The following is a 22,140-nucleotide window of genomic DNA, read 5'->3' on the forward strand; positions in this document are numbered from 1 at the left end:
CAGGACTGCACCAATCAAAACTTGATGAAGTCCTTTTGCTCGGCGAAATCCAAGTCAGGATCGTCGTCCTGGCCAACAAACTCGTCAACGTCGTCCGAGTCGATATCGTCGCTATCGACTGATTCGTCGTCGCTGGATAGATCTTCCATCTCCGCGTCGTCGCGGGCATTGACCCTGCGCAAGACGCTTGCCCTCTCCCGGTGCGGCAGTTTACAGCCCTTGGTATTACACACGCCAGTGTTGCTGAAGTCGGGACATTCGAAAACATGGCGGTTGGTGCAGCTTGCACCCTTCTCGCAGTAGCCGTAGAGGCCAAATTCTCGGCAGACCGGGGCAGCTGGAGACACCTTTGCGTGAGTGAATTTGCAGTCAGGTTTGGTGCAACTGTCCTTAATGAAGTGCAAGCACGTGGGGGTGCGTTCCGCGGAGAGATCGTGCGAAAGATCGCAAGAGTCACCGTTGATGCATTCTTCTTGTTGGAGAAAGTCCTTGCAAATGGCAACCTTGGCTGGGTCGTGGATATATCGGCACCGAGGGCCTTTGGTGCATGAACCTGCGGGGGATGTCAGTATAAACATCGTTTAGACTTACCAGACCCAGTCATTTCGACGTGGTGTCGGTTAAGGTTCCGAAATCTGAAAAGTTGGAGTTACCGGTCATGGAGAAATTGCGACAAGGCACGTTGACCTTCTTGACAGCGCCGGATTGCCTACCACAAACTAGAATTAGCGGATGATTCAAAGGGGACCGGGCCACATACCGCTGCGCTTTAACAATACCATGGCGGTACAAATTCCCGTTCTTGCTGCGGTAGAACTTGACACCGCCTACGATAGCCATTTTCGGGGTCGGCCCTGAGTTGAGATCGCCTGTGACAGGGTGAGTATTCGGCACATCCAGCACTTGTGGCCGCGGTTTCGACGCACCGGGAATCTTGACAAGTTTGCTTCCGTTCTTCGTAACGGCAAAACGTATACCCTGCACGGTTAGTTCATATTGGTTTGGTACCGCTGCCGACCGATCGCCAGCACGGTGTAGATGGTTGATCAACTTGGTTCGTTCCAGATCATCTCTCTGTTGTTGCTTCTGGCGCAGAGTTTGCTCGATGGCCCGAGTGCGAGCCTGCGCTTCCTTGTGATAGATGGACGAATTGATGATTTGAAGGTGACGGTCGTTCTTTGCTACCCAGGACGACGGGGACGAGTCGAGCGCGGCGCCTGAAGTGGGCTGACCTGCTTTACCTTGTTGAGACGCGCCGTTCAGCACCAAGGTCCTGTGACGGTGGACAGGCTTGGTGTAATGGGCGCGGGTTGGGTATGGGTAGCCTCCTCTTTGATGACGCCAGCTTCCAGAATAACCTGAGTCTTCAAGACCGTCAATACCAGCACGGTTGCTGTTATGATACTCCACGGACGTACGGTGATGCGGTGGTGCGTGGCTGCTCTGCGGCGGAACAAGGCCTGCTTGTTGATTTTTGTGCTGGTTGATCTGACCGGCCACACGGGCAATCCTCTCCATCAGCTCGTGTTCCTCGGCAGACATTGTCATCTTGTTCGAATCCAAGACCTAGTACAAGTAGCTGTTGCTGCAATTTCAATATTAAAAGCGTATCGGTATATTGCGGTCACGTTCCACGATCAAGCAGTACCGGTCTTTGTCGGTTATTTAGATTGAAGAAAATACGATGAAGGGTCGCGATGTTGCTGGTGCCGTTCGTTCGATGCGATAAGGTAACGTTGTTGTTGAGATGATTGTGGCGGCGCGCAAAACAGAGGATGATGGGTGCAAGAAGGATTTTGGTTCGGATGTTCAAGGACGGCGGCGAACTGCCAGTGATCTTTTGAGGGGGGTTGCGCCAGAGGTCAGCCAATCAGGAACGGCCAAGGTCGCTATCAGAGAAAGAAGGCCATGGAGTAATGCGTCAACCAGTCACGACCAACCAGGACCTGACTAACAGGGCATTGGGAAGATGTGCTGTGCACATATGATAGTATGGACACTACGTCGAGGAAAGCAGTTTATGCAAGATACCTAACCTCAATGCCCCGTGGTGAGCTCACTTTTCCTCCTAATCAGCCAACATCGGCTTGTTTTCAAAAAGACCCAAGGCACTCTTCGTACCGTACTTCCACTTCTGTTCCTTTCTTTGAGCCCAAAGAAAATATCGCCGGATACAAACAAGAACGCTCACGTGGACAGCCGTACTGCAACCTATGCCGAGACTCCAAGTTTGAGACTCCCCTCAGAAAAATCCAAAACCACAGGCGCCTTCACCAGACTGAAGTCAACCTTTAACTGAAAGATGTATGCATAATCCTAGGTTCAGGTAAGTACTTGCCACCAGGGACCCCACTAGCCGCTCCGTTTGCGGGAGAGCGGGTCGCGCTAGGATCAGGTAGCGGCTTACATAATAGTATACAGGTACGTATCCAAGGTACAACGGTCTTTGTCCTGACGTTGACGCTCGCGGCTGCTTTCTCCCAGGCAACCTCTCTACAACAACAACCACGACAATCACGCCCCAACTTTCCGTCCACGCTACCACAAGACGCCGACAACCAGCGAACGAAAAGGCCATTTTACGCACATATTAATATTTGCTAGTTTCGTCACACAGCGACCAACTCCAATCATGGCCGATCCAATGAGAATCAAGCCTGACCCGGACGCAGCCTTCGCCGAAGACGAGCTTGACGAATCAGCCGACTTGGGGTTCTACGATCCCAATGATTATCCCTTGAAAAACGCTTATCTGGCTCGCCTTCCGGGGTATGTCTGGAAAGCATGGGCTTCGCTTCCCGATGATGCGGAGATTCAGATTGGCAAAGTTCGTCGAATTGTACAAGATGGTCAACCGGAGGTCAGTAGCAGCACTCCGTGACAAGCACTACGTTTTAATAGGTTACTGAGACTGTTTGGGCTTTCAGAAGCTACAAATTCTCCTCGACGATCTTCCACAACACTACGATATTCCTAAGGAATACAACCTCGACATGGTGGATGCTAACGTCAACAACACCTTCATCTTTGGTGAACATGATCACCCAAGTTATGCCGCCAAGAACAAGGAGCGGGCTGAGGCTTTAGCGCAGGGAATACCTGCACACCTTGTGCGCCAGCAGATGAAGCAGTCGGAGCCACCTCAGGAGCGCGGAAAGAAGGGACAGCAGTACACCAAGAAGGCCATCCCGAGTTCGTTACACTCAATCTCAGCTGGCCTGCCTTGATAGGTGCTAACTTTGGAGTTCAGAACAAACGGCGATTGCAGCAACAATCAAGCGTGAGGTTGTCGCTACTCCTTTGGAAAATCCCGAAACAGACTATGCGCTTGCTGCTCGAGGCCAGAAGCAGACGGCTCCCAAACATACAGTACAGGTCCTGGATCGTCTGCCACCCAATGGCATCACGGATCCCAAGGGCTGGGAAACATTTTTGGTGCGTGTATTTGAAGACATATCACCACTAGAGCTTTCACTAATAGCAAACAATAGCGCACGACCGAGGCTCCGAGCAAGGCCAAGAAGATGGACAACAAGACAGCTCGCTGGCCAGAGAACCAGCTGCTCGACGAGCTCGCCAAATGCTTCTCCGTCTACATGTACTGGTCCATCAAGGCGCTGCGCTCTCGGATTCCTCAGCCCGAGGCGTTCATTCGAGAGTGCTTGGACAAGATTGCCGTTATTCACCGAACTGGTACTTTTGCAAACCACTGGTCTCTGAAACCGGAATACCAGAGTATGATTTCTGATAAGGACCTGCCGGCACCAACCAACGAAGCGGCACCCAAACCCGAAATCGCATCCGAGGATGAGGACGATGACGATATCAAGATGGAGGACGTCCTGTTTTGAGAAGACAGGACTGAGTGGGGTCTTGATGGATGCGATTTTCCTTCTGGCCCATTTACTTGCTTTACGTTAGGCGTTTAGAGTAGACTGGGTTTGCTGCGTTTTTTCCTCGCTCGCAAGACGAGCGGTCTTTTAAGACCATGCTCACACAATGATACCCGTTGCATCACTTAACAAAGTCGATTTTCAAGTTTGGGTTATTCGTTCCTTCAATTGCGTCAAAGCGTTGCAGTCGTTGGTTATGCAAAGGCTCTTACATTCCAAGCGTTAGTCACAATGCGTGACGTTGGTACAACACTTTGGGCGATCCTTTGGTCAACAACATTGTCCATAAATGAAGTGGGGCCTTATGTTAATCATTCCCGATTCTTACTGGCCAAGAAGTGCTACTAGTTACTGGTGCTTTCCTTCTTGTCCTGGCTACAGTTCCTCTGGAGTTTCCACTACCTACTTACCTCCACCCACCTTCGGGATATCACAACCCTAAATAAAGCCACATTCATTCTGATCCGAGCCAACCTCCTTTCGGGTTCAATGCCTTTCTGGAAACCCGCTCATCAAAACATAACTCGCAACCTTGCCAAAAGAATGGCTCGCTTTATAGTCTTTGACTTCGACGGTACCGTTACCCAGCAAGACACTATCAGCGTTCTCGCTCAATTTGCCATCTCCTCTCGCGGTTCCGCCTACTCTCAACAAGAGGCCTCCGAAAACTGGAAACGGGTAGTCGACCTATACCTCGCCGACTACGCAAAACACAAAGAGTTATACGTCCCCAAAGCCGAGGATAGAAAACGATTAGCGCAGGAGCTGGCGTACCTAGAGAGCTTGAAAACCGTTGAACTCTCTAGTGCGGAGAGAGTAGTTAATACAGGGTTCTTTGCCAGGTTGACAAGTGAGCAGTGGGAACAATTCGGGAGAGAGGCTCGACGGATTGGCGAGGGGTGGAATCCCGACAGGGACGGGGATGAAGGGAAGGCAGTGAGGGTGAGAAAGGGATTTTCGGAGTTTGTGCAACAAGCTAAGGCGAGGGGAGACAAATTGGGGCTAGTGAGCGTGAACTGGTCCAGGGCGTTCGTTGAAGGAGTGATAGAACCTGAAGATCCGGACCGGAGTGTGTTCGTCAAGAGGGTTAACGAGATCAAGTGGCCTGGCGGACAGCTAGAAGGACCGGAGGAGATGGGCGGGAAAGTGATGATGACTGCTAAGGATAAGCTTGAGGGGTTTGAGACGATGCTGCTGAAAGAGGCAGCCGGGGAGAGCAAAAAGCGCGGAAGCGTGTACTTTGGCGATTCGGTGACGGATCTGGAGTGTTTGTTGAGAGCGGATACAGGGATCGTTGTGGTGAATGAGGGTGAGGAGGAGCAGAGCACGTTATTGGGAACCCTAAAGAAGTTGGGCTTTGAGGTGCCGCATGTGTCGGAGGGTCGGGAAGGCATAAAGTTGGCATGGGCAAGAGATTTCAAGGAGGTTTTAGGAACCAGTATTTTGGACTGACTTCAAGCTTGATAGTTGGTGGTATATCTGTCGAATGCGATGAAAGCCACAGGTATCCATGCCCTCCCTTAGTCCGTGGTTGTTAGACTACGGTACCAATGACAAGTCGGAACTGCTTGCATTTCTATTATCCAATGTATTTTGACCACAAAGCCAAGGAAAGTCAATGATAAAATTTGCCCATAGGATCTTGAGGTTTGATCAAAAACAGACCCTGTAACTTATTACATGTGTGTTTGTCTCTAATTTTCGTTGTCCTCATTTCTCTGACCAATCAATGGCACCACTAGTGTTGACAATACAAAGTCTTTGTCCACAAACATGTCGCAACTGATTTTCTGCTATGTTGAGAACATGATCTCAGATAACAGCACCGTTGGTTTGCTTTTGTCTTGTGCTGAAACATTGTACCAAACTCTCATTCCATCAGCACGAAATAACATAATAAGCAGCAACGTCCGCCGCCAATACCATGTGTGCCAAACATCATCATGCTTTAGATACCCATCCTTATCCTTCACTACGTGCCATCCCTTTGTACAAACTAGTATCAAACGACAACACAACACCCACTAAATATGTGTATCCATCATCGTCTCATCTATCGCAAATGCGGCCACTTCACCTGGCTAGGCATAACCAAGAAGTGCCAGTCAGAACGCAACTTCGACCAAGGCAAGATCGACGAAGGCTGCAATATCATGTGGACGCATCCGCTTTCAACATACCGAGTCGACAGGTGTTGCGAGAGTTGCGCCCTCGAAAGAGCAACAACGGATAGAGCTATTGATGAAATCAGAGGGAGGATCCAGTTGACTAGAGGGTTGTTGGCCAAGATCCAGGACCTACGGGAGGCTTCTTCTGGGGTTCTGGAGCGTGGCTGGAGTGATGGAGGGGTTGAGTCTGCTGCCTCAATGAACAGGGGAAGTATCGTGAAGGTGGGAGTTGTCCACGACTGTGGGGGTGACGGTGATGTCGAGGAGGCAGAAACCATGGATCTTATCGATCCTAATGAAGTGATCAAGGTGAGTCAAGCTGATTTCCGAGATATGATGGTGTTTGTGAGGGAGCATGCCTCTAGTTCGGAGTGAAGTCCTAAATGATATTGGATGAGGTTCCCTTTACCATGGTTATTCCTGGTCCTCTTAACGAGAGTGAGCCTGTAACAGACTGGTAGTAACAATTCGCGTAGAAAAACGAACAGTTTGTTGGCGGCATTAGCATCGGCCTTCAACCTCTCAAATCTCCGAATCCATCGAAAAAGCGATCGGAAAGGAAACTAAAAGCCAAGATTCCGATTCGCAGCTCCTTACAAACTCAACATGTCATCGTCAAAGATCACGGTCCCTTACATGCTAGGTAAGCTTGAGATTACCCAACCCAGCCTCTGAGTCTTGTCAAGGGCTGCCACTAATAGCAGCCGTTAAGTAGTGATCAAGAGGCACCACGGCCACTCAGCCATGAAGACGGGCTCAGCCAATGTAGCGAATCGCTCTTTTCGAATGAGACAAATCACGAACTGACCATGAGCGACGTGACCTCCTGAATTGAGTGGTCACCTGGCTTCGACAAAAGTGCCGTGGTTGGTTGGGTTGGGGAACAGAACGACGGATCACGGAAGGGGGTCCAAGTCAGCTGGAGGACCGGCCACTCTTGGCGCTGCTGTCAAAAGGGCACTTGGACCTACTGCGTACACGTGTAGAGCCAATCCACGCCAAGCAATATGGGGATCGGGGAATGAGGACCGTGCACTGAGTCCCTTAAATCCTGCCTGCCCCAACCCGTTCGTCGTATCGCATAACGCAGGAACGCGCATCGCAACCGACATCACCGCTACGATTCCCCATTTTCCTCATTTTCCCCATTCCCCCAGCTCTTGACGATGCCATGGGGTCTGTGGGCATCGCCTACCGGGAAGGATGAGGGAACTCCATCACCCTCTTCTTCAATCAAGTATTCATCAACAACATCAACAACAAACGTCAACCACAGCAATCATGGCATTCACAGCATGCCTTCGAATCTCCATTCCAACTCGCCTCGTCCAACGGAGCGTGCGCCGCCGCCTGCCGCAGATTTGGCAGGCATACCGCCCATTCCGCCCGAACTAAAAAAGACAGCCATTTCCTGGAACGATTCGCTTTGGACGCTTATCGACTGGCAGCACTACCAAGAACCGCGATCGATCGTGCTCTACACCCTTCCGACCATCGGAGCTTTCGCGCTCTTCGGCATCTGGCGTTCGTTTCTCCGCCGCTTTCGCGGCACCGCATATATCTCGCCCGGCTTCTTTCGGCGGCGCACGCTGCTGGGCAAGGTGACGAGTGTAGGCGACGGCGATAACTTCCATTTCTTTCACACGCCCGGCGGGCGGTTGGCGGGGTGGGGTTGGTTGCGTAGGGTGCCAATGGTTAGGAAGGAATTGAAGGATCGAACGGTTAGTTTGCCTTTGCGCAGTCTCCAACACTACGAAATGTAACATGTGAATGAAAGAATGAGCGGCGATAAAGTGTTGACTCGAGTGCCGCTTTTGCCAGATCCCAATCCGCATCGCAGGCATCGACGCCCCAGAAGGCGCCCACTTCGGCCGGCCCGCACAACCCTACTCGAGCGAAGCCCTCCAGTGGCTCCGAAACTACATCCTCGGCAAGCGCGTCCGGGCACGCATATACCGCAAGGATCAGTACGACCGGGTCGTTGCGACCGTCTTCGTTCGGAAACCGCCCTTCTTCCTGCGCAAGGACGTTGGGCTGGAAATGCTTAAACTTGGGCTGGCGACCACGTACGAAGCCAAGACGGGCGCGGAGTTTGGCGGGCCTAGGATGGAGCAGGTGTATAAGAATGCTGAGGCGGCGGCGAGGAGGAAGGGGAAGGGGATGTGGGCGAATACCCTGACGGGATTCTTCGGCCTAGGAAGGAGAAGGGAAATCGAGAGTCCGAGACAGTATAAGGACCGGATGAGAGCGGCGGGAAACACTATACTGGGGAAGAAGAGTGCGGCGCCCAAAGCAACGACGGCTGCCAAGAAGGCGCCGGCAGTGAAGAGGGAGACGGCGGCGGCTGCGAAGAAGGAGAAGACAAAAGCGACGGCTGCAGATAGTGCCGTGGCAAAGAGGGCATGATGGTTGCAGGAAATGGACGACGACTGATGATACCCATGAAATGATATATCCAAGGAAGAGGTCAGTTGGCACAGAAACACAGTCATTACTCGGAAGTGCTGTCTTGATTCGCTGAGTCTCCAATCGTTTGGACTTGCCGTACACAATCGCATTGGTTTTGATTAGAGTCTATACTGAGCAGGCCTTGTACATTCGGCTTTGTGACATATGGAAAGCCTTTCCAAGAAGGTATGAAGGACAGAACTGTGGCCGCGCCGATACAAGCTCGTTGCGTTCCCCAAGTCTATTCTAGAAACGCACAGTTACGTACTTCGTAGGTTCATGCGCCAATAAGGCGGTACAAAAGCCAGATGAACCCCAAATGTTTCGCATAAGTCATATGCAACGCACGTCTGTCGATCCCGTCCGCTTTGTCAGGAACGCAAAGCCTTCTACCATAACGGTTCCTTTTACGCATGATCGACGCTGGGAACGACCGTTGTTCGCTGTTTGGGTGCCGTGTCCATTGACACCTTTACCTCATACAACTACGGAGGTGATTTTCACTTGATATTGGTTCGAAAGCCGAAACAAAGCAATGGCGGGTAGGGTGAAAGCCAACGGTACCATTTCTCACAACCTCTAAGCATGTCAGTACCTGGGCAAGTTGGTGAGTTAGCTGCCATGACAGACCAACATTTATCCCCAACGATGAAAGCGTCCACTCGAAGGTCACAGGACCGATGCATAACGGCTCGCGAGGGGAACACCGAGCTGGGAGCTTGGAACGTCTAGTCCAGGTCTTTTGAGCGCCGTGGTGAGAAGGGAGGATGGGATCCAACGCTGATGTCGGCCGGTTCGTGCGGCGGGCGCCTCGTGGCTTCGGCTGCGCACAGAGGCACGCGAGGGACTCGGAACTGAATTCTCGCTTTCTTCCACAAGATTTGTTTAGCTTCCTAACAAATGGTGGCTTTTTCCGAGTTTGATTGACTAGACAATATTCGTGTGAAGCGCTGTCCCCTTCACATCGAGACTCATAGAGCACTCAAGCACCTGCTCAGGACAGTCACTGCAGTGAATCGTGAGGTGATCGCCGTTCCTGAAAGCGATCGCTGCGATGGCTGCGGAATCTGGGACGACCCCTGTCGCTATTCACCCAGCTAACCCAATCGCACGATAGTCCCGACGCAGAACACCGGGTGCCCCTGAATGTCCGCTGTGGACTGCTTGGGCTTGGCTGATGGGGTGGGTAGCCACGCCAGCATGAATAGCTGTTTGAGATTTTCGGAGGCTTTGAGGGTCTTTCGGCCTGCGTTTTTCGTGAGGTTGAAGGATACGAAGACAAAACGAACAGCGCCACGACAATCATTTCAGCAATCATCACCTTCACGATACTCGCCATTCTTTTTGCCCTTCAATCGCACCATTCCTTTTTTCTTTCTCTTATTTTTGTTGGCTTGTCCAAGTCTTTGAACATTTTGAAGCAATACGGGTAGCCGTCCTGTCACTCTTCTTCGTATTGCGGTTGTGCAGTCGCCCAGCGGTCACCAATCGCTCGCCTCTGAAGAAGGCGCGGCCGCCGGCCCCTGATCGTCGGACTAAGGTTGTTCTCTGAGACATCAATTGAGACCCCGGCTTTGTGAAAAAGGAGAGCTCGTTGCGAATGTAATGCACGTCACTGCACAGCGTTCTTGGTCGGTACTCGAGACTCGAGAAAACCAGCGTAATCAGACAACAAACAGGAGCTTCGAAACACACTCATCTTTTCTTCGTTGTGTTGCGGGTTGAGAGAGACATTTTGTGCGACGAAAGAGCGACCTGGGGTTGCACGACGAGCCGCCTGCGAAGCGGAGTAACACTCATTTAAGTTGTGGAGCACTCTTTAATAAACGACATTGAACGTTCAAGGGAGAACGGAACCTGAGTGGAAGATCAAGGAAATCGCCTCCTGGCCAATCCTCCCCCATCACTCCATCGATCAAAGGCTCAAAGCTATCAATATCGAAAACATCGAGAACACTCGAGGAAGCACGGCACACAATCATAAACGTGCGCCCAGCGATCCGCCACCTCGCACGCCGTCGTCCGAAGCTGTCTGAGCGCGCGGGCCATCTCTCACGCGCATCTTCGAAACGCAGGCAAGCCAACCTTGAGCTCCAAGGTGCAGCAACTGGCACAGAAAATCTGATCACGAGCGACACGAGCAATATCAGATCAAGATATCGGCACCTACAGCTTTTCGTCCTTGATTCTTGTTGAAAGGTGCCCTGTGGGCGCATCATGTTTGTGCCGCCCTTTGGACATTTGAACATCAACAGGCCGAGAACAAGAACAAGCACCAGCAGCTTGTCGCCCGGTCAGGACTAACCGCTTTCAAGGCTGCTTCAGGTGACGACGGTCCATTTGTCGACGCAGCTACGGTTGTGTTTCCCGTTGTAGACAAGCGGACATTGCACCGACCCCGGTTGCCCAGTCATTTGCTGGAGGGAAGGTACACAGAGACAGGAACAGGAACAGCTGCCGTGGTTGTGCTCGTGGCTGCCCGTACCAGTACGTGGGAGGAATTTGCGGTCCGTGCAACGTGCAACTACCTTACATAGAGGCAACGAGCGAAGCTTTGAGTGTCACACCAACAGGACCCCCAATCCAAACACATTCATTCATTTCAGTTGTACCACAACTTCCACTCATTTTCTTCGACACCCAGACGGGAGTTCGGGTCACCCTCCATCTCAGCATTCTTGAGCGTCATCACACATTTCAGGCGGTACCCGCCCGGCCGGTCAAGGCGAAACCCACAACAAACCTAACCAGGTCGCAAGGTCGCGAAGCCCAACTCTTCGTCGACACACCAGACCTCGTCGCCGTCCCCATCCTCAATCTCTCGTCCTAGCAAACCCGTTCGGTATCGACGACTAGGATACTCCTCCCTAATTCCACTTCACTCTAATCAACATCACTCTCGTTTGAGCCCGTCCAACAACGGCGCCTCGCTCTTTTTTTTTTTTAAAAAAAAAAAAAAAAATAAATTTCTTTTAAAGATCGTCTTCCGGACCTGGATATCTCACCTAATTGACGTCGGCGGCAACTTCCACTGCTCGAACCACTACGCGCTCGGTCCCTACCTTATCGCGAACTGTTCAACTGTTTAGGTACTCACCATTCGTGGTTATGGCCTTCCGACCATAGCAACTTTGACCCCGACTACCACGACCCAGAGCAGTATATGTGCTCCCTCCGGTTGGCAACATCTCTCTCCACCACATAAACTTACCCGGAATCGCGATGCGATTACCTTTCCGCCGGCGCAATGATGCGCGTGGCCAGTCCCTCTCCCCGATATCCGTTCTTCTCACCTTATCTTCAGTAGCGCTATCACCCGTCACCGCGATATCGTTTACCCCCGCGCCCGCGACAAATCTTGACCTCAAGGACCTTGGTCGGGTAGCCCTTGCTGGCGACTTTTCAGGAATATCTCTCTTCCAGTTCGAGGAACAAAATGAACAACCTTTCACAACAAATGGCAGCCAGTCGCTTATGGCACGCATGCCCAACGGCATCTTCAGCCCCGTTGTCACCGCAGATGCGACCATCTTGGCCATGTGCACGTTTGTGGAGGGCAACGGGAAGGAGGATGGAGTGATTATCGGCGGAAATTTCACGAGTTTGCAGCTGCGGACGAACGGAAGTGGAAGTCCCGATATTAGAGAGTCCAAAGCGATAGCGCTGTTCAACCCAAACACGTCCAGCATTGAGACACTGTCAGGTCTAGAAGGTCAGGTCTATGCTGTGCTGTGTGACCGTGACACCAACTCGGTATACGTGGGTGGAAATTTCGTCGGCAAAGACTCTAGGAATGCGATCGCATGGGTTGGAGGACAGGGATGGACGGATTTACCATTTAGGGGGTTTAACGGACCTGTGAACTCCATTACGAAGGCATCCAATGGTCATATCATTTACGGAGGAAGCTTCACAGGTCTGGGAAACGCGACTGCGCCGACTGAGCGCGATGGCCAAGTTATCAACCTCTCCTCCGCCACCATCTCAGCCAGCCCTTCGACAACCAGGGATGGGTTCAGTGATCCCAAGAACATTGTGTGCAGTACTAGCGGAACCGACGGGGCAGGCAAGACATGGTTGCTGCAGGACAACTCACCGGGATTTTGGCAGGCAAAGTTTAGACACGGTTTCCGGCCGACAAAGCTTCGCCTATACAACACGCACCTGGACGGCGCTGGGACAAAGACATGGCGATTCACTGCGCTACCCATCAACGGCATCATGAACATGACCTATGTCGACCCAGTCACGAACAAGAACGCTACGTGTACGAGCGAGTGCCCACTAAGCAACAATCAGACTATCAAATTCCAGGATTTCCACTTCATCAACGTCATCGGTATGAACGAGTTTCGTATCGATATTTCGGACTATTACGGAAACGGTGGAGGTTTGAACGGGATCGAGCTATTTGGAGACGATATTTTTTCGTACGCGATCAATGACTTCAACGAGCCTACTTGTGCAAATCTTAAGTTCAAGTCGTCGTCTACTGCCACAGGCCCTTGGCAGGTCACCCCTTCTCATCAGAGCACCGCCGAATACCTGACTGCTCAAATCTCCGCACCCATTACCGACACCTCGGCCAAGATTGTTTTCTCGCCGGACATCAGGGAATCGGGCTTCTACTCCGTCAACTTGTACACACCCGGGTGTCTCCAGGATGACACATGCTCGAGCAGAGGACAGGTTCATCTGTCAGGTCAAATGACTGCCGACCCTACCAAGAGTGGACCGGTCGACCAAACACTGTACCAGACAAATAACTTCGACAAGTACGATCAGATTTATAATGGCATGGTTGATGCGAGCTCGTCAAGCTTTCGGCCCCAAATCACCTTGACGCCAGTTGCTGGCCAGGACTTGGCCAGTCTTACTCTCGTCGCCCAAAGCATCGCCTTCACCTTGATTAACAGTACGGGTGGCCTGAATGGGTTGTTTGAATACACGCCTGGCCAACATGTGAATGTTAGCGACTTCACGGCCTCGGCTGTCAACCGCCTTGGATCGAGCTTCTCTGGTAAATCCGCTGTCAACACTCTCGCCACCTCTGGCGATACCGTTTTCGTTGGAGGCAATTTCACCTCGCCATCTGCTGAGCACGTTGTTGCCCTAAACACCAAGGACTCGACCAACAAGACATTGGATGGCGGACTCAACGGCGAAGTTCAATCGATGATATTGGACGGCAACACATTGTACGTTGGGGGAAGTTTTAACAGCACTTCCGAGAAGCCGGTAGACGGTCTCAACAATGTTGCCGCCTACGACACCGAGAAGAACACGTGGAGCCCTCTCGGTGCTGGTGTCAATGGCAAGGTCATGCGCGTTGTTGGCTTGACGATGAACATTACCGGGTCAACTCCAGAGTTTGTCGTAAGCGTTAACGGCGACTTTGACGAGCTAAATGCCTTTGACAAAAACCCTGCTGTTTCCGTAACTGGTTTCGGCATTTGGGTGCCTTCACAAAAGAACTGGCTACAAAACATAGATCTCCAGTTGGAGTCGGTTGATGGTGTCCTATCAACGTCCATCCTTGATCGCTCTGGCAGCGGTTCCCTCTACGCTGGCTCGTTGGTATCGTCCACGCTCGGTATGAGGGACATTGCGGGTTTGGGAGAAACGCTCAGTCGTCTGCCAGTGAAAATACAAGCTCCCTCTAAGCCGTCCAGCTCCAATTCATTGGCCAAGCGCGATAGTTCGATAAGCGCTGGTAGCGCTGACAGCCTACAAGGAGTCGTCACAGGCATCTTCGACCAGGAAAACAAGAGGAATCTTACTATTCTCGGTGGTCACTTCACTGCAAACGGTAGCGAATCTGCGATCAACAACCTCCTTATTATGGACGGCAAAAAGAACAACGAAATCTCTGGTCTTGGTGATGGTATCTCACAGGATTCAACTGTCATGGCCCTGGTTGTGCATAATGACATCCTGTTTGCCGGTGGCAACATCACTGGCACAGTCAATGGCAACGAAGTGAAGGCATTGGTCACTTACAACCTTGCCAGCATGTCCTTCAGCTCGCAACCACCCTCTTTGAACGGCGGTGACGGTACTGTCTCTTCCATTGCTGTTCGTGACGGCACAGACGACGTCTATGTCGGAGGATCCTTCACTCAGGCGGGCTCTCTCGATTGTCCAGGCGTCTGCTTCTTCAGCACATCTTCGTCGCAATGGCAACAAGCAGGCCAAAACCTTGGAGGAACCGTCAACACGCTCTTGTGGGTCGATGAGAACCTGCTCCTTGCTGGCGGCAACCTTACCATCAACAACACCGCCTCAGCCTACCTGGCCACTTACGACCCCAAGACCCTGGTATGGGACGCTTACCCTGATGCCGGCCAGCTCCCCGGACCGGTCGAGGTTCTTACTGCCGGCACAAGCGACAACAAGCAAATCTGGGTATCAGGAACCTCCTCCAACGGCTCGGTTTACCTCATGAAGTCCGAGAAGGATGATGGATCATCCTGGCATTCCGTTGGCCAGACTCTGCAGCCCGGCACCAAGATCCGTGGTCTCCAGATCTTCCAGCTCAGCCAGTCGCATGACAAACACTCCCTGATCGACGACAAGGAGGTCCTTATGGTCACCGGCCACATTGTTTTACCCGACTTCGGCTCAGCCTCTGGCGTCCTCTTTGACGGCGCAAACTTTAGGCCCTATATTCTGACCACCAACTCCGGTAACACCCCTGGGTCGCTTGCTGTTGTCTTCTCGGAAAAGCAAAACTTCTTCGGTAAGGATGGCAAACACCTGCCACTAGTGTTTGTTGTTCTCATCGGCCTCGGTATTTCGCTCGCCCTCATGCTCCTCATCGTCGTGGCCGGTTTGATCCTCGACAGAATCCGCAAGAAGCGCGAGGGTTACGTGCCCGCCCCGACGTCCATGTATGACCGCGGCAGTGGCATCCAGAGGATACCACCACATGAGCTGCTGGAGGGGCTAAGTAAAAGTCGATCTGGTGCGCCTCAGATGTAAAGGGACATTGGGGTGATGCGATTAGATGGGTTCTCAATGGGATTAGATGGTTTTGTTGGTCAGTCAGTCAGACAGGAGGAGATACCACAACTTTTTCATGGGGTTCCACTAGCATTCTTGTTCATTCTTTGTCATTATCAATCATTCAAGCGTTAATATCACCTCGGGTTTATGACAAGATCCTCAGCAGCAGGCGGCAACTGGTAACGGCAGCGGCATGGCGTCCTTTTTATGTGCCTTTTTCCCTCTCTCTCACTTTCGCTCCTTCTTCTTTATCCTTTATGTTTACAAATTTGGAGTGCTTTCTCAGCAAGCACACCCACAGCATGGATTGGTTGACAGACCAAAATGATACCCATTTACTCAACCAGACCTGGTTGGTGGCAAGGGCTGCTGTTGAAAGAACTCTAAATACCACGACTTGGCTTCGTTCGTCTTGTGTTTGTTCGGGAGTTTGGAGATATCTCCTTATGTGGTGTGCTATCATGGTGTGGCTGGGTGGCGGTGTATCAACGGCGCTGGTGAGATGACCTGATGGTAATGGAGACGATAATTCAAGGTACCTTGTAACGCAACTTGACGAGGGTTTCCTTCTTACGGGGCATATCTCAACGACCTCTTTCTTCAACCTTTTTTTTTTTTTTTTTTTGGTTTTCTTTTCTTTTGTTTTTCTCGTCTATAAGGCTGCATCTACAGCAAGCCACTTCTCGCTTACTAAGTGTAATGTGGTAATCTTGTTCTCAAGTACATAATGTTTAGCATCACATCAAGGGTGGCATCTACCTTTCCATATCTTTTCCTTTGCTTAAAGCGAGCTTAGTCGAAAATATTCACGGTTGAAAATCAGAAAGGCTGGTGAAGGAGAGAACGATTGAACGGTAGTGATAGTATAGGGACTGAAAATTTAGCAAATAACTCATGTTTCATTCGCATGTACGCAACTTCAATCTTGATTCTCCAACAGAATCTGAAGCCAACGACGTGAGGGGATGATCGCACAATGGCAGCTTTCGTGGACTTTTAGGAATCCGTCTAATTGAGATATTGGATATATAGGCTCTTGATCTAAACCTCATTCTCAACCAATCACGGCAGCTCAACAAGCTGCCCGGCTAGCTCAATCGGTAGAGCGTGAGACTCTTAATCTCAAGGTTGTGGGTTCGACCCCCACGTCGGGCTCAATTCCCGTCGCAAGACTTTCCTTTTTTCAACTTTTTTTTTCATGTAGTTCAATTTGACAAACTAGTTGTCAGAGCTTCTTGCTCTCCTCATCTTCTTGTTGTGATTGTCTTTTTCATCCACTGTTGCTTGCGGTACTTTTACGACCGGTAAAAGGTAGGTAGTTTGTTTCTACGAGGATTCCGTCGAAGCGGTGCAAAAGAATCTCGCTTGCCTGTTGGCGTTGCACATTGCCTAGAGGTAGCCACATCATTGCGGACTGACAAGACACTCCGTAATTTGAAAGCAGAAACTGTCCTTCATTGTCCCATAATCTGTTGCTGTGGCCCACTAGCTTTGGTTTGAATTTGGGCCGACGGTTTTGGCAGCGAGGTGCAGTGAATGCATTCGACTCACTGCTCTTTTGGCGACGGAGGAAACACTCGTGGTCGACCTGTTCTGACCCTCTCGAAGCAGTGAGCACTACAGTGGCATCAGTTGTTTTTTGCTCTTGCCAACCATGCAGGCCGCTCCCCTGTCTTCCTCAGGTTCTTGAGCCAGGCTCTTGCTTTTGAAGTTCATGGTCCTGGGCAGCCCGCCAGTCAATGATCCTTTGGTTGTGTTCGCAGTCCATCACGGGGACTGTTCATTTAGATAAGTAGGTGGTAGGTACTCTCCCCTTATACAATCGCGTCAGGTCTTCCGTCTCCTCCTTAACTTCTGTCTCTCAGGTTCAGTTCTGAATATCAGGTCAGCTCTTGCCCCCTTGGCCGGGAATTTGACCGACCGCCAAGCTCCCGCTCAGCTCCTGTCGTGAGAGCATCGCGACTTCCTCCAACCACCACTGCACCAGATTACTGTACTACACACGAATTACACTAGTATCCCAGGACCGCCGTGAGCTTCAAACCTTCGAGCAACCGTTCTTGCCCTGCAACGCTTGTGCCTTCCCACCCGCCCGGCAACTGCCCAGAAACTGGGAGTACCCAGCCTCATCATCTGTTAGTACTTATCGGGAAACTTTTCCATACATAATTTGATCCCTCTACTACCCTCTCTAACAGTTTTTGATCCAAGGTACTTCCTTTCCATTCCGATCCCTGGCAGTGGGCTACTTACTCTGGCCCCTTCTATTCAGTCTTCAGGTTCAAGTTGCCTGAGTGAGTGCAGTGGTAGAGGTACCTTGCTGCCATACCGTGGCTTCTCAGTCCTCCTTCGTCTCACTCAGGCAGCTCGGGAGTGGGGGCGCAAAAGGCGTCCACTGCAGTCGGGCACGAAACGCCGTGGTCGAACAACTGACACTTAATACCTGAGCTAGAGGTGCTTGGAGGTAGGTGTATGCTTCGGTCCTAATTTTGGACGCTATTTGTTTACTTCCCGCCGTTGATGATCAAACGAAGCCATTTAGATGACATCAGACCTCATTACTGGCTTTCATGTGCCATTGTGTCCCGGGAATGGCGGAGTGATCAGAATGTTCTCTTCATGGCCACGCGGCGTCATTCACTGAGGTTGTTCTATTTACCCAGCCAGTACTGTACATAGGTAGGTAGAGGTACCTTAAGGTCAGTATGTGCGTAGTACATGCCCTCAGGCGGGGTTCGATCTGGATACTTACCACTGATACTTGCAACACTCAGTGCAGTGTCATAGAAAAGCTGGGAGTTTCAAGCTTTATGAAGGTGCCACGCAGGTAATAGGTATTTCTGTACCTAGAGGTACTCTCATCGCAAATCATGTGGTCTGTGGAAATGCCTAGACGAGCACGCTTTCAGAAATAGCCCCCTTTTCCTAATAACAACGAGGTCTCCTTGGAGTTCAAGTTCCGCGATGAACTGTGGTGTACCTATCTTTTCTTTCCTCAACACAGGAGTCTGGTCCAGTCGCTCTTCAGTCCTCACTGTTCACTCGGTATCGTCGCTGCATGTAAATGGCCTTTTTTTTTTATCACCATTCCCGAGCTCGAGCTTATGTAGACGACGGCTGCCATATTCTGATGGATACTTATGCCTCAGTATCAAACGGATAACGACGTACCATCTACCCACAATACCGTCCAAGTTCATCCGATCCGGCCAAAGATCAACACAGCTCTAGTTTTGTTTTCTTTGCTCTCTGTGTCTTTCATCTACAGTGTAGTACATGTAAGCAGTGGCGACGGCCCCTTCCAGCCTCCCGAGCCTTCTATCAGCCGTCCCTCGCTTTCCTCCTTCCTCTTTTGACACATAACTTTCTTGACGGGGAAACTTACCTCCATCTGAAGAGGTGGTAGATATCTAGTAGATAGGCGGCGGCCATATGGAGATGTGCGGATGTGTGATCAAGCACAAGCTGACAGCCTGTGGCCATGTAACCAACTGCAGTACCGACAAGTCGCATAGGTTGACATCTACATCCATCGATAGGGCAGGTATCATGTATGTAAGTATGTAGAATGAATCATTACTTAACAGACGCATATTCAACTGCATTGTAGTTTCCTAGTCAAGTTCCCCAAGGGGTGATCGAGTAGAGGTAAGTAACAAAAGGCACCTACGCAGCAGGATGGGAAAATTGTAGCAAGTTTGAGGGATAGTTGGTTAAACAGATACGCAGACTTCAATGATACGAAACTCTATGCGCACACTCACGCCCGATGATATCGACCGCCTGTCGCCGTACAGCCTCGAGGCCTTGTGAAGTGACTGGACTCGCTGCCTTCCCTCTTGTACATGGAAGATACCTCCCCAGCTGTGTTGCTGACCACATTGGTATACACGGGATATGTACCTCTATCTTGCTTCTTGGTAGTGCCCCCCCGGTTCATGTTGCTGGCCAACTCACTCAAGGCTTGTTCTATTTTGCGTTGAAAGGTTAAAGATATGTATCCAGATTTGCATCATTCGGCCCGCAGTAAACATGCTTAAAGGTAGATACGGCCGTACTGCGCTCGTCGAGCGTTCGACTTTTTTTTTCTCTCTTTCTTTTTTTTTTTTAACCCCCAATGATCAAGGCTATTGCCAATTGATGGTACCTACCCTCTGAGCTCCACAGTATTGCACAGTGCATATGCCGTGATGGAAAACAAGATACTAGGTACAGGGAGGAAAACGAGTACGAGGGCACTATGTAGGTTTGGCTCTATATAAGTAGGTACCGATTACAACGCAGTAAGACAGCCGTTATGAAAGTCTTGGTATGCTTCAATGCTGCCTTAATGCTGCAGAGTGCAGCTGCAGACCCTGCACGTTAAGAGAGTGGTTGAAAGAAAAGAAAAAAAAAAAAAAAAAACAAAAAAAAACAAAAAAAAAAAAACCTCCAATACGAACTTGAAATGGCCGCTTTACTTGACTTTACACTCACATTTCCTTGACCTTTGCGCCGGCTACTGAGGGGCAAAAATGGTAATAGATGACGCTGACGACGGTAGGTAGATTACAACATTCACCTGATGATAAAGCCTACTTTAGCCAACAACTCAGTTGGATGGTTACCTGGGAGTGGCATTGTAGTAGTAGCTCATGGTGATAGAGCCAAGTAAAGAAACATGGAATGGCCAAGTTAGTTGCTAGTTCCTACGTACGCTGCTATTCTCTACCATACTCGCCAGCTTCATGCGACTGAGCCGCACAGATCATCAGGTAGTGTACACACCTCAGCGTAGGTATGTACTCAACTCCGGAGGTTGACTCCCGTTATAACATTTCCACTAGTGTCACGGTACCGAGCAAACTCCGATTTTGGTTGTGAGTGGTGGATGTAAGATCGAGACATGTTGATCCTGCAGCAAGTCACACAGCAGCAAGCCCAACTAAGCTACTTAACAGACTGAGCTAACCCACTCCCAAGAGGACGCTAACCAAGGGGAACTAAACCTTATACAGCCTAGACGTAATGCAGGAAGGGAGCCCGGCTTGCGGGCGCGCAGCGATGCGCAGAGCGGGAGGCGGTTGGGGGTGGACAATTATCGTATGATATCGACGTAAGGTTGACGGGTCCCCTTGAATCCCCTTGGTCGCCCCGGGTCCCTCAAGTACCGGTAGGGTGGGTGGATGCCCAAAAGGAGCGAAAAGGAGTGGTCGGTTGTGAGTTTGGCGGGTTGCAATTCGATTGCATGTGCGCCTGATGAGGACTGGGGGTCTCTGTACCGATAGGATCTTTGTCATTTTGTGGTTTTATAGTGTAGTTTCCCGCAGTTCCTACCGAGCCTACTTCACCTACCAATGGAAATTGGAAGTTAGTACACACGTACGCGATGTACATGCACCTCTCTCGGACTCTCCCAGCCGACATTTCTTTCACCTTCTCAGGCGGTATGCTTGGTGCAGAGAGAAGATGCAGACCTACCATATGCGAGCAGTAGTGTACACTTAGACATCCTCATGGCAGTTTCTTATTTTTTTTTATCTTTTTTTTTTTTTTATCTTGACAAGCAGCTTGTGAATTGTCTCCAGCGGAGACCCTATTGTCCAGCAGATTTCGAAACAGGGCTCCATGCCCTGGACAGACTGGAACAAAAAACAAAAGAAAAAACAGACGAAGAAAAAAAAATCAAAACATCGAGGGCCTGGATACCTGATACCATCACATGACTCTTACCAGGCTGAGCCTAGTGAACCGCTACATAGATTGGTAAAAGTTCACTGCCGATAAAAGCCGTAGTGGATACCTACAGACAGGTCCGCTTCCAAGGTGGAAATACCTGCAACTGCAATATCGACTTTTGGCCCTGGGCCCTGAACGATCTGGATGATAGCAGATAGCCTCCCAAAACCTCGACTCACTCACTTTCATCTTACAGAAGCTTCATCTTTGAAAGGCCACCAACGAGGCACGGCATTTGCTAGGGGAAAAAAAAAAGAGGGGAGCAGGTCTCACTGGCGAGACGCTGAAAGCACTCTAGACTCTAGTGTACCTAGTGTGTATTGTCCACTCACACCGCTCTTTATTACCGCCTTATACTACATGTCTGCCGCCTCTATGCTATGTACCCGATGATGGGGGTGTGTCGATCGGGGGAGAATGGGAAGCACGAGGGTTTCCGGCGCCCTGGAGCAGCTAGGATGTAGTCTAGTGTACTGCGTGGACTATGGAGTTGCGTGCGGTGACTGATCGTGGACCGGCACTACTGGATCTCTGTTTATGGACCTTCCTTTCTTGTCGTGCCGAGAAGCTTGGTGACAGCCTTGCGGAGTTTTGTGAAGCGCCTCTGGACTTGTGTGTTGTGTGATGGGGAACATTGGGCGCTGGCTGGCCTCGTCTTTGACCATTTCTCGAGCGTTAAAGGACTACCCCTGCCCAGTGCATGGGGCCGCGAATGCCGAACCGTGATATGTTTGAGAATTAGCGGGACGATATGTCTTGGAGGACATTCCAAGGAGGGCTGTCCTCCATTTTACTTCTCTTTCGTCGCTGGGCTTTTGGCTGTGGGAGTGTAGTGTACTAGCTTTTGCTTCAATACCTTACGATGTGAAGCCTGTGGTTAGGGGTTTGTCCCATTGCAACCGGCCATT

The 22,140-nt window shown here is 50.8% G+C and overlaps 5 protein-coding genes and 1 non-coding gene across 6 annotated transcripts; 5 read left to right on the forward strand and 1 right to left on the reverse strand.

Moving 5' to 3' along the window:
- Positions 1-14: 14 nt before the first annotated feature.
- On the reverse strand, positions 15-1,548 carry B0T23DRAFT_312598 (uncharacterized protein; the record flags this gene model as incomplete). The annotated part of the gene is made up of 4 exons (XM_062834697.1): positions 15-538; positions 592-635; positions 761-869; positions 927-1,548. The coding sequence occupies 4 exons, from the start codon at positions 1,546-1,548 to the stop codon at positions 15-17; spliced, it is 1,299 nt and encodes a 432-aa protein (XP_062695991.1).
- Positions 1,549-2,495: 947 nt separating this feature from the next.
- B0T23DRAFT_92219 (transcription initiation factor IIF, beta subunit-domain-containing protein) lies at positions 2,496-4,117 on the forward strand. Its single transcript, XM_062841988.1, has 4 exons — positions 2,496-2,860; positions 2,928-3,192; positions 3,251-3,435; positions 3,492-4,117. Exons 1-4 carry the CDS (start codon positions 2,633-2,635, stop codon positions 3,849-3,851), a joined length of 1,038 nt encoding a protein of 345 aa, XP_062695992.1. The 5' UTR covers positions 2,496-2,632; the 3' UTR covers positions 3,852-4,117.
- A 7-nt stretch (positions 4,118-4,124) lies between these two features.
- On the forward strand, positions 4,125-5,345 carry B0T23DRAFT_402819 (HAD-like domain-containing protein; the record flags this gene model as incomplete). The annotated part of the gene is made up of 2 exons (XM_062838715.1): positions 4,125-4,137; positions 4,453-5,345. The coding sequence occupies 2 exons, from the start codon at positions 4,125-4,127 to the stop codon at positions 5,343-5,345; spliced, it is 906 nt and encodes a 301-aa protein (XP_062695993.1).
- A 578-nt stretch (positions 5,346-5,923) lies between these two features.
- On the forward strand, positions 5,924-8,467 carry B0T23DRAFT_310807 (SNase-domain-containing protein; the record flags this gene model as incomplete). Its single annotated transcript, XM_062834609.1, has 3 exons — positions 5,924-6,289; positions 7,219-7,782; positions 7,883-8,467. The coding sequence occupies 3 exons, from the start codon at positions 5,924-5,926 to the stop codon at positions 8,465-8,467; spliced, it is 1,515 nt and encodes a 504-aa protein (XP_062695994.1).
- A 3,264-nt stretch (positions 8,468-11,731) lies between these two features.
- B0T23DRAFT_393948 (cortical protein marker for cell polarity-domain-containing protein) lies at positions 11,732-15,490 on the forward strand (the record flags this gene model as incomplete). The annotated part of the gene is made up of 1 exon (XM_062838102.1): positions 11,732-15,490. One exon carries the CDS (start codon positions 11,732-11,734, stop codon positions 15,488-15,490), a length of 3,759 nt encoding a protein of 1,252 aa, XP_062695995.1.
- A 1,106-nt stretch (positions 15,491-16,596) lies between these two features.
- B0T23DRAFT_t88 lies at positions 16,597-16,669 on the forward strand. Its single transcript has one exon. It is a non-coding gene; the product is annotated as a tRNA-Lys (tRNA).
- The last annotated feature ends 5,471 nt before the right edge of the window (positions 16,670-22,140 follow it).

Source organism: Neurospora hispaniola, assembly GCF_033458365.1.
Source record: "Neurospora hispaniola strain FGSC 10403 chromosome Unknown B0T23scaffold_2, whole genome shotgun sequence".
NCBI lineage: Eukaryota > Fungi > Ascomycota > Sordariomycetes > Sordariales > Sordariaceae > Neurospora > Neurospora hispaniola.